This window comes from Hemitrygon akajei, chromosome 26 (assembly GCF_048418815.1).
Source record: "Hemitrygon akajei chromosome 26, sHemAka1.3, whole genome shotgun sequence".
Classification (NCBI taxonomy): Eukaryota; Metazoa; Chordata; class Chondrichthyes; order Myliobatiformes; family Dasyatidae; genus Hemitrygon; species Hemitrygon akajei.
The window spans coordinates 31754744-31767470 of record NC_133149.1 but is presented as its reverse complement, the minus strand read 5'-3'; the positions used below and the strand labels follow the sequence as shown (position 1 = coordinate 31767470).

General features: G+C 38.9%; 1 protein-coding gene across 1 annotated transcript in view; it reads left to right on the top strand.

The window, feature by feature from the left end:
- The window catches only part of LOC140716830 (protein Aster-B-like), a 440998-nt gene that overhangs the window by 146421 nt on the left and 281850 nt on the right, over positions 1-12727 (top strand). The window contains exon 7 of the mRNA XM_073029779.1: positions 521-547. Coding sequence (XP_072885880.1) covers positions 521-547 — 27 coding nt within the window. The remainder of the gene's footprint in view (positions 1-520; positions 548-12727) is intronic.

Sequence of the window (12727 nt, the reverse complement as noted above, 5' to 3'; positions counted from 1 at the left end):
ATCCCCTCAAAACTCCAAATTAAATATAGCTGCTTTCATGCCCTCCTTTGTAACTGCATTGATATGTTGTGCCCAGGATAGATCCTCAGAGATATTGACACCCAGGAAATTGAAACTGAAATTACGATGAAGTTATGAAAAAATTCTCCTTGTTTAAATCACAAAATTGGCAGGAGTATGTTATTTGTTGTTAATTTTCAAATGTGCTTTTGCTAGAAAGTAGTTTAAATATTATTTGAGGTAAATAAATCAGCATGATGTGTGATGTTTGATAGGCTTGAAATGCATACTCAGTTTCCTACTATGCCTGGGTGGATACCAGTGATTGACTTTGAGGTCCAGATTTGTATTTGACATTAATCTTCTGTTAATGAGAGTGATGTTGTTGCAAATCTCAATATAATAATTACTATATTACCAACCACCTGAAGAATTATTGATGAACCATTTAGTTACATAAAGTATCAATATTGTAATATTGAACTACCAATTTGTTAAATTTTTCATATTTCCATTTCAGGTCTGACAGTACTACTGACAGGGTTTGGTAAGTGGTGAACTAAATTTATTATAGTAAAGGACGGACATTGACCATCAGTATTAAGTTATTTCAGTGTAAAATGGACTGATCATTGGCATATATTTTAACAAACTGGGAAGGCTTCAGTGTGATGTAAGACCAACCTGTGATCAACAGCTATTGTCTCACACATCTGTCTTTTCTGCATTGGCAGTGTAAGCCTTTGCTGACACTTCTCACCTTGAGGCTCCCACTTTGTGAGAGTTGAAATTATGAACTACAATCTTGTGGAGTGTGTATTATATAAGTCTTCCATTTGCAATTGTTCTCCATGCCCAATTGCTTCTACTGCAGTTCTTCATATCAGTTCTGAGATTATTCCACATACCTCCTTTGTATGGGCTGTTCCAGATTTTTGTAATGAGGCACAACATTATTATGGTTGGATGTGTTTCAGAAATATATGCATAGACCTAATGTAAGCTCACAATTAAAGTTGAACAGCATTTAAAAAGGAATAGTTACTTGTACTGGTACCTTGAGGCAAAGTTTGTATTTATTTACTGCAAAGATGAATAGTTGTTTGCTTATATAATTCAGAGGATTAGATTTTAATACAGTGTTGGTTACATCGTATGTCTTGGAAGGGTGTACTGAATAAGACTAACCATTACCTAATATTGCTAATTATTGTCTATCCTCAGATAATGTCCCTCTATCTTACAACTCTGCTGTCATAGTCGTAGAATTCCTCAAAAAACACCATCTCTTCATCCAGATCTCTCTGTGTACTTACTCCTCAAGTCCTTATGCGTATTGTAGCCTGCAAAATGTGTGCCCTTGTTTCTCTGAACAACATGTTTGAGATGCAACATTATGTTGGTATTCCTGCAAAGTGTCTAATGACAAAGAAAATCTGTCCTTTCTTAGTTTCGATCTGTCTAATGCATTGATAATGTTTCACACATTTCCATTTCCTCTTCACTGTTATCTATCATTCTTAAAGTTCAAAAAAGCATTTTTTCACAATTACAATATCATTTAAAACCATTTGGAGAGATACATGAAGGGGTTGGAAATGGAGGGATGTGGGCCAAATGCAGAAATGGATTGAAGGCCTGTATCCATCCTGTGTTGCTCTATGACTCAATGACTCTAAATTACCTCTCCATCATATCTCTTGTTCCCTGCATTGATTGGCTCTGGCCCAGATGAATACAAGACTGACTGTGGTCCAGGTACAGCTCAGTACAGCAGAATTTTCCAGATTCGTTAATTTTTACCTTGACTGGCCAGTCAAGGAAAACTGCAGATGGATGCTCAACACTTGTCTATGAAGAAGGAAAGAATACTGAAGACTGACTGAACCATGATGGCTGTACAAAATTTCCCAAACACTGTTTTTAAAAGTTGATGTTCAGATAGTGAGGATGAGGTGAGGACATTTCTCCATGACATTACTCTGCATTATTTCTTTACCTCCATAAACCTGTATTCTGAAGAACGAAAAACATTGATAAATATAAACAGATGGGATTTCAAATGATCTAGGTTTACTGGCTACATATGTGCTGGTGTGCTACTTTATGTGTAGGTATGTTAATGTTCACCTAGTATTAACAATTAAAATGCTGATGAGTTACACAATGGAACACCATTTTTTTTTAAAAGCAATACATTCAGTTTACAATGAATAACATTTTCCCTGAACATATAGGCATATTTTGACTCCTTTATAACTGCATTATGAACAGTCACCATAATCTCATTTTAAAATTAATCTATTTGATTATTTTACTGCTTTGAAATATTTTTTCATAAGTTATAAAGAACCTGGTTGTAATCCAGCAGAGTATGCTTTACTGTGTTTTGTTATTTATGTACCATAAAAATAAAAACAACTTTGCAGCACATATTTGTGCAAAAAGCTCTCAGACTGTTCAGAGATGCAGTACTCTCAATGGATAGGATTAAATATTCCCGTTTCAGCCTGATGCAGTTAAACAGCACAACTGCTTCTAAGGTCAGTACAGTCAACAAAGATGTCTTAATATGTTTAAACAAACTATCCTTGCTTAAAACTGACGGAAACAACACTGATTGTGGTCGGAAGCACCCACGTTGGACACCTCGGAGGAAGCGCGCATGTAGAGCAGGGTTACAAGTGCGTTTAAAGAAACGGGATTTTATACTCCCTATACTGACTGTCTTGCTGGTGAACGGTGCAGCCTCTAGTGAATAAAATCAATGATCTCAGAGCCAAGGTGCTGAATCAGAGGGACATTAGGACTGCGTGTGTCCTTTGTTTCATGGAATACTGGTTAACCCCTTCCATACCGGATGCGGCGATTCAGATCGACAGGTTTACTATACACCGTCAGGATAGATCTACAGTGTCTCTCAAAAGTAGAGGTGGAGGAGTATGCCTCATGATCAACTCTTCTTGGTGCACAAATATATCAGTGCTGTCCCAATTCTGCTCACCGGTCCTGGAATATCTAGCAGTAAAGTGCCACCCTTTTTACCTACCACGGGAGTTCTCTGGGGTCATTTTGGTAGCAGTTTACATTCTACCTCGGGCCAATGTCAATCATGCTTAGGGTGATCTGAGCATTGGGATCAACATGAACGAAACAGCGCACCCCAATGCCTCCACCATTGTTTTGGGAGATTTTAAACAGACCAGTCTGAAAAAATCACTAAGCAACTATCATCAACAGATCACGTGCAATACCAGAGGAAACAACACGCTAGACCATTGCTACACCACCATCAAGAATGCCTACCGTGCTATTCCATGCCCTCTCTTCAGGAAGTCTGATCACCTAGCTGTACTTCTATTCCGTGAGTATAGGCAGAGACTGAAAACTGCAGCACCAGCAGTGAGGACCAAGAAGGTATGGACAAGTGAACCACAGGAGCGCCTACAGGACTGCTTTGAATCAGTAGACTGGACTGTATTTAGGGATTCATCTTCAAACTTGGATGAGTATGCTGCAGTTCTTACCAACTTCATTAAAACCTGTGTGGCTGAATGTTTGCCCACAAAGACTTATTGTACATTCCCAAGCCAAAAGCCATGGATGAACCAGCAGGTATGTCGTCTGCTGAAGGCTATATCTGTGGCATCCAATTCTGCTGACCGAGGCCTGTACCAGAAAATCAGGTATGATTTGCGGAGGTCTATTTCAAGGGTGAAGAGACGATTTCATACGAAGTTGGAGGTGACATCGGATGCATGGCAACTCTGGCAGGGTCTGCAAGACATTACTTCCTACTTCCTACTTCCTACAAAGCAAAACCCAACAGTATGAATGGCAGCGATGCTTCACTACCAGATGAGCCTTCTGTGCATGCTTTGAAAGGGAGAACACCACTACAGCTCTGAAGATCCCTGCTGCACCTGATGACCCTGTGATCTCCATCTCAGAGGGCAATGTTAGGCTGTCTTTAAAGAGAGTGAACCCTCACAAGGTGGAAGGTCCCGATGGAGTACCCGGTGAGGCTCTGAAAACCTGTGCCAACCAACTAGTGGGAGTATTCAAGGACATTTTCAACCTCTCACTGCTACGGGCGTAAGTTCCCACTTGCTTCAAAAAGGCAACAATTATACCAGTGCCTAAGAAGAATAATGTGGGCTGTCTTAATGACTATCGCCTGGTAGTACTCATGTCAGTAGTGATGAAATGCTATGAGAAGTTGGTCATTTCTAGACGGAGCTCCTACCTCAGCAAGGACCTGAACCCATTGCAATTTGCCTATTGTCACAATAGGTCAATGGCAGATGCAATCTCAATGGCTGTGCACACAGTTTTAGACCACCTGGACAGCACAACCGCCTATGTCAGGATGCTGATCATCAACTATAGCTCAGCATTTAATATCATCATTCCCACAATCCTGATTGAAAAGTTGCAGAACCTGGACCTCTGTACCTCCCTCTGCAATTGGATCCTCGACTTCCTAACTGGAAGACCACAATCTGTGTGGATTGATGATAACATCTCCTCGCTGAGATCAACATTGGTGCACCTCAGGGGTGTGTGCTTAGCCCACTGCTCTACTTTCTGTATACCCATGACTGTGTGGCTAGGCATAGCTCAAATACCATTTATGAATTTGTTGATGATACAACCATTGTTGGTAGAATCTCAGGTGGTGACGAGATGGCATACAGGAGTGAGATACACCAACTAGTGGAGTGGTGTCGTAGCAACAACATGGCACTCAATGTCAGTAAAACGAAAGAACTGATTGTGGACTTCAGGAAGGGTAAGATGAAGGAACACATACCAATCCTCTTAGAGGGATCAGAAGTGGAGAGAGTGAGCAGCTTCAAGTTCCTGGGTGTCAAGATCTCTGAGGATCTAACCTGGTCCCAACGTATCAATGTAGTTATAAAGAAGGCAAGACAGCAGCTATACTTTATTAGGAGTTTAAAGAGATTTGGCATGTCAACAAATACACTCAAAAACTTCTATAGTTGTACCATGGAGAGCATTCTAACAGACTGCATCACTTTCTGGTATGGAGGGGCTACTGCACAGGACCGAAAGAAGCTGCAGAGGGTTGTAAATCTAGTCAGCTCCATCTTGGGTACGAGCCTACAAAGTACCCAGGACATCTTTAGGGAGTGGTGTCTCAGAAAGACAGTATTCATTATTAAGGACCTCCAGCACCCAGGGCATGCCCTTTTCTCACTGTTACTATCAGGTAGGAGGTACAGAAGCCTGAAGGCACACAGTCAACGATTCAGGAACAGCTTCTTCCCATCTGCCATCCAATTCCTAAATGGACATTGAAGCTTTGGACACTACCTCACTTTTTTAATATACAGTGTTTCTGTTTTTGCACGTTTTTAAAAATCTATTTAATAAATGTATACTGTAATTGATTTACTTGTTTATTATTATTTTTATTTATTTTTTCTCTGCTAGATGATATATTGCATTGATTGAACTGCTGCAGCTAAATTAACAAATTTCATGTCACATGCCGGTGATAATAAACATGATTCTGATTCTGAGATGTTATATGACTTCCAATGAGTTGTCTCAGCTGTCACTGGAAATTAGAAGCAATGACAATTTGTAACCTGTTGGAATATCCAAAGGTTAACCTTTCTTCCCTCAAAGTATGGGAAGTTGATTCAGTATTCATTCATGTGTTAACAACTTCCTTGATTAGTTATGATCACTGCTTAATCAGGTATAGTTTTTTGTTGCATATGTTAATGAAAAAACCTCAAGACTTTATCAAAGACTAACATGGAACTGTACCAAGACTTCCTTTGTCTTTTACATCTACTATATATACCATTGCTTATCCACGAGTATTGTTTATAGGTGCATTATTAGTTTGGATGCTCACTCCATTTTTGCTTTGTAAACTGTCATCTATTTTCTCTTTATTGAAATATTATGGTTTATATTATATACATAGAGGGATTTATTTCTAGCTCAGTAACATTGCATGTTAAGCCATAAGACATAGGAACAGAATTAGGCCATCTGGCCCATTGAGTCTGCTCAGCCATTCAATCATGGCTGATGCTTTTTTTCTATCTCCTCCTTAACCCCAGTTCCTGGCCTTCTCCCTGTAACCTTTGATGCCATTTCCAATCGAGAACCTATCATCCTCTGCCTTAAATACACCCAACGACCTAGCCTCCACAGCTGCATGTGGCTACAAATTTCACAAATTCACCACCATCTTTGGCTAAAGAAATTTCTCCGCATCTATCCTGTGGCTTTGCCCTCTAGTCTTAGACTCTCCCACCATGGGAAACATCCTTTCCACATCCACTCAGTCTAGGCCTTTTAACATTTGAACGGTTTCAATGAGAATCCCCCCCTTATTCTTCTGGATTCCAGCGTGTACAGACCCAGAGCCATCAACAGTTCTTTGTATAATAATCCTTTCATTCCTGGAATCCTTGTGAATCTCCTCTCCAATGCCAGCACATCTTTTCTAAGATGAGCGGCCCAAAACTGTGCACAATACTCAAAGTGAGGCCTCACCAGTGCCTTATAAAGCCTCAGCATCACATCCTTGCTCTTGTTGGCTCCTTGCATGGTTTCCATCTGTGCTGGGTTGAGTGTTAAGCTAACAACTCGGCCTTGTAAAAATACAGACAACTGCTAAATAAATGACAAAAATTGCCGCCCAATTTGGCACATGGCACAGGAAGAAACAAACATATTAATATAATAGATATCCAATGTTATTAGTGATTGATTGATATTTTTTGCCAGTGACTGACAATGAAGGGTTAGTGTAAATGGCTATTTCATTGGTGGTGTGGACACAAGGGTCTCTTTCACTGCTCTATCTTTCTCAATGAATTCTGTAATTTTGTAACAGAATTAAAGAAAATATTGCTTTAATTATGTATATCAGATTTTAACAGTTGCGTATGCAACAAGTTAGAAGCTACACAACGTAAATATCAACTGTATTTACAAATTATATAGTTTTTGTTTTGCACAGAAGACTTCCACTGGTCATATTGATAATGGTAATCCAAACTTTAAAATTTAGTTGCAGAGTCTTAATACCAATATACAAAGTTAAAAATGGTATAGAATCTGCAAGGGCTATTATAAAGATAAATGGGTCACTCGACTACTAAAATTAAATTTAGTACCAATGGATTAGTTACCATTGTAGTCCAATAATCCAGTATAGTGTTCTGTTTCATAAAAAACTTACAATAGAGATGGAAATGAAAATATTAGTACTTTAGAATTCTTTGAAATCAGAGTCACTGAAAAACATACTTTGATTAAACAGAAAACGTTTTTCAGTTCGTAAAATGAATTGCAATAGTGGCTGTTCACACTTTAAACCTAATAGCTAGCAAGCTAACTATTCAGTTGTATTATGGAGACCGATAATTATTATGCCTTAATTTACATCAGAATGCAAGTCTTTTCCACCCCATGCCTTATTTGCAGCTAATGAAAAGATGTTAATGTGGGGTTAGAACAGGAACTAGTATTTTATTTAAAGATAGTTCTAATGATCTCACTGATGTTGTCTTCTGGTAATATGTCAATCTTTCAGGTCAATTCATTGTGAATTGATACTCATCAGTGTTTATTTTAGCTCTGTAATCTTTTTAGGTTTTGTCTTGTAACATTAATGTTTAATAATATTTCATAAGCCAATTTTCACAGCTGTTTTTCATGAAGATAGAATGTTCTATTGAAACTGCTCATGTAGTGTCAGTGCCATGAATTATAGCGAGTTTTGCTGAACATCTTCTGAAATTTAATTTGACAGGTAGAATAATAAATGTTAGCAAAACTAAATTTGCTCATAATTTTTGCCTTGCTCATAATTTTTGGCACTACAGTTTACATTGGTTGTATTGTGACATACTGTACTCATTTTGTTTTTTGAGTTCTGTATCCCTTGTCTATTTTGCCAAGCACAGTACAGGCTCTTCGGCCCATGATGTTGTGCTGACCTTGTAACCAAGAGCAATAAACAGTTTCCTACCACAGATCCCTCCATTTTTTTTTCATCCACGTGCCTGTCTAAAAGTCTCTTAAATCTCCAATGCATCTGTGTCTACCACCACCCCTGGCACTTACCAGTTCCTGTGCAGAGGGGAAAAAAACCTACTTCCGACATCTCCCGTATACTTTCCTCAAGTCATCATATTAGCCAATTTCATGCTGGGAAATAGGCACAGGTTGTCAACTTTATTTATATCCCTTATCATAGTAGGGAGAAACTGAGAGGAGATCTGAGGGGTCGTATTTTTCACATAGAGTGTTATCCCGGGGAAGTAGGAGAGGTGATAAAATTACAGCATTAAATACATTAGAATTAGAGGCACTTGGACGGGTATTTGAATATGAAAGGAGTAGAGGGATACAGACTTAATGTGAGCAAATTAGCAAAGAAGGCATCACATTCAGCTTGAATGAGTTGGGCAGGAGAACCCATTTCTAAGCTGTATATTTCTGTGACTTTATAAGCTGGACCCAGCCTCTTACATTCCAACCTCTCTTTATAAGTAAAATCCTGCATTTCAGGGAACATCCTGTGATTCCCTTCTGCACTCTTTCTAATGCTACCACATCCTTTTTGTATTGTAGCAACCAGAATATACACAACACTCTAGATGTGTTTTTACACAGCAGCAACATGACTTCCTGATGAAGAGAGGCTACACTTGATTTGGTATTGGGAAATGAACCTGGTCAGGTGTCAGATCTCTCAGTGGGAGAGCATTATGGAGATAGTGATCACAATTCTATCTCCTTTACAATAGCATTGGAGAGAGATAGGAACAGACAAGTTAGAAAAGTGTTTTAATTGGAGTAAGGGGAATTATGAGGCTATCAGGCAGGAAATTGGAGGCTTAAATTGGAAACAGATGTTCTCAAGGAAAGTGAGGAAGAAATGTGGCAAATATTCAGGGGATATTTGTGTAGAGTTCTGTGTAAGTACGTTCCAATGAGAGGGAAATTATGGTAGGGTACAGGAACCGTGGTGTACAAAGGCTGTAATAAATCTAGTCAAGAAGAAAAGAAAAGCTTAAAAAAGGTTCAGAGAACTTAGTAATGTTAGAGATCTAGAATATTATAAGGCTAACAGGAAGGAGCTTAAGAAGGAAATTAGGAGAGTCAGAAGGGGCCGTGAGAAGACCTTGGCAGGCAGAATTAAGGAAAACCCCAAGGCATTCTACAAGTATGTGAAGAGCAAGAGGATAAGACATGAAAGAATAGGACCAATCAAGTGTGACAGTGGGAATGTGTGTATGGAACTGGAGGAAATAGCAGAGGTACTTGATGAATACTTTACTTCAGTATTCACTATGGAAAAGGATCTTAGTGATTGTAGTGATGACTTGCAGCAGACTGAAAAGCTTGTGCATGCAGATATTAAGAAAGAGGATGTGCTGGAGCTTTCGGAAAGTATCGAGTTGGATAAGTCGCCGGGACCAGACGAAATGTACCCCAGGCTACTGTGGGAGGCGAGGGAAGAGATTGCTGAGCCTTGCAGTGGAGCGTCTTTCTATATGTGTACACTCCCGAAATCCCTGCCATTTACTGCATATGATCTGTTGATATTCGGCATCCCAAAATGTATTAACTCAAACCTGTCCGGATTAAATTACAGCTGCAGCTGCTCAACCCAACTTTTGCAGTGATATATGTCCCTCTTGTTATCTATTACCGTAGATTCCGGATTTTAAGCCGCTACTTTTTTCCCACATTTTGAACAGCTTTGAACTTTGCGGCCTTTAAAACGGAGCGGCTAATACATGATTTTTTTTCATGCCGCCTCGTAAACATTTTGCCTCGTAACAGTAGACCAATAAAATTGATGAGTAGTACACAGAGGTCCAATGAAATTGTACGATAAATCAAGCGCACTTTCACAATTAAATTATTGTAAATCAGTCATTTGTACTCACCCTCATCAACATGGAAAACACTCGAAGAAAAGCATTGTGCTGCCTTTATGGCAGTTATTTAGTTTATAATATTTTCGCTTAGTAATTCATTTTCTAGTTAAAGTTAGAAGAGTTTTAACTATATTTGTTTTCTGTACTACATCGCGGGATGCTATGACGTCACACCCGGTTTCGCCGCGTCTTGTGGGATACCAGTTTGTGATAAACGGAAAGGAGGGGGCGAGCGGCGGAGTGAAACGCTGCTTTTAAATGCCGTTTGCGATAAACGGGACGGCAGGGGGGGGAGCGGCGGAGCGAAAACGCTGCTTTTAAGTTAAAGGCGATCAATAACTTTTCCTGGTAGGCTGCAGTATATATATTTTTTACCAGTCGTTAGGAGATATTGGAATGTTGTTCAGTAAAGAAGTATACGCAACGTTTATTTAAAAGTAGCCGCGTTACGGGCACGGTTCAAAAAAAAGCATTTGCAATATGTATTTGTTTTTGTTACCATATGGATTTAATTAAAAGTTAAAAAATCCTCACGTGTAATATCTTTCTGTGTAAATATCTCATATTACAACGTGGGACACCTGCGGCCGAAAATCCGGTGCGGCCTAAAATCCGGTGCGGCCTTTACAAGTAAAAAATTGATTTTATTTCTAAAATTAGAGCCAGCGGCTTTTAATCAGGTGCGCTCTGTAGTCCGGAATCTACGGTACTTCATCAAGTATATGTGTTGTCAGCAATCTTATTTATCATTCATCTAAATCATATAGAATTGACTAACAGTAGCCCTGGCATCAATCCCAGCATTACAGATTTTTGAGAAAGAAACGCCTCTCAACCACCTCCTTATATCATCATGTCAATTTTAAATTCATTTTGCCAACACACCTTGGATCCCACGTGTCCCAACCTTGAAGATTACAATTCACACATTTTCAAAATTTTACCATTTTCACAAGAAAGTAATCTAGAAGTAACCATAGCTAGAAGTAAACAAGAGTTTCTCTCATACTGGAATTTTTTTATATCAAATATTACTGAAGTGAATTTCTCTTGAAAAGAAATATAATTTGAAGAAGTCTAAATTCATGATCGAAAAGTACACCATAATATGATATTGCACTGTTTAGCATACAGGATTATGTGCTGTATCGCCTTAATGGTATTCAAGGACTTGATTTCATACATATGAGCATTGCTGGTAGAAAGCTCGTTCAAACCAAAATGTAAATTGTGTTGGATGTTGTTCTAACAGTTTATGGACTGACTTATTATTGCTATTCTCATGGTTGCCAAACATCTTCTGGAATTTAATTGACTGGTAGATTGCATGCTGGAGTTTGTGTTTATATTGAGTATTGTAAGTGCAATTTGTAGATCATTGTTTATGTTATAGACAATGTTTAATATGACATGTTTATATTGTGAGTAATAACACTGGTGTGGTCTAAGAAAATAGTTGTTAATAGTTGACAAATTCAGAATGTTCAAAGTAAATTTATTATCAAAGTACATAAATGTTATCGTATGCAACCCTGAGATTTGTTTTCTTGCAGACAAACACAATAAATCCAAGAAACACAATAGAATCAATGTAAGACCGCACCCAACAGGGTGGACAAATAATCAATGTGCCAAGGACAACAGACTGTGTAAATACAAAAGAGAAAAAAAAAAGCAATAATTGTCGTGAACATGAGATGAAGAGTCCTTGAAATTGAGTCCATTGGTTGTGGAGACAGTTCATTGATTGAAGTTACCCCCTCTGGTTCAAGAGCTTGATGGTTGGTGGATAATAACTGTTCTGGAATATGGTGGTCTGAGTCCTGTAGCTCTTGTACCACTTTCTTGATGGCATTAACGAGAAGAGAGCATGGCCTGGGTGTGGGGGTCCCTGATGCTGGATGCTGATTTCCTGCAACAGTGCTCCGTGTAGATGTACTCATTGGTGGGGAGGACTTTACCCATTATGAACTGGGCCATATTCACTATTTTTGAAGGATTTTCTGTTCAAGGGCATTGGTATTTCCGTACCAGGCCATGATGCTACCAGTCAATAGACACTCCACTACACATCTATAGAATTTCTGAAAGTTTAAGATGTCATGCTGAATCTTTGAAGAAGTAGAAACACTGCCGTGCTTTCTTCATAATTGCACTTATGTACTGGGCCCAGGGCAGATCCTCTGAAATGATCACATCAAGGAATTTAAAGTTGCTGATCCTCTCTACCTCTGATCCTATTTCATTGGATCTGCCCTGGGTCCACCATGTAATGCCATTCCAAAGAAAGCATAGCAGTGTGTCTACTTCCTTAGAAGTTTGTGAAGGTTCGGCATGTCATCTAAAATGTTGACAAACTTCTATAGGTGTGTTGTGGAGAGATTATTGACTGGTTGTATCATGGCCTGGTATGGAAGCACCAATGCTCTTGAACAGGAAAGCCTAAAAAAGTAGTGAATGCATCCCAGTCCATCACAGGTAAAGTCCTCCCCACCATTCAGCACATCTACATGGAAAGCTGTTACAGAAAAACAGCATCCATTATGAAGAACCCATACTACCAGGTCCAGTGATTGCACATTGGTTGTTGTCCACGCTGTTGAGTATGGTCTTCCATTGTTTCTATTGTGTTTCTTGTATTTACTGTGATTGCCCATGAGAACTTGAACTCATGGTTGTACATGGTGATACATCTGTACTTTGATAATAAATTTGCATTGAACTTTGAATTTTGGTTACCTAACAAGCTTAATATCACATAAGTGACTTCCACCAGCACAGAA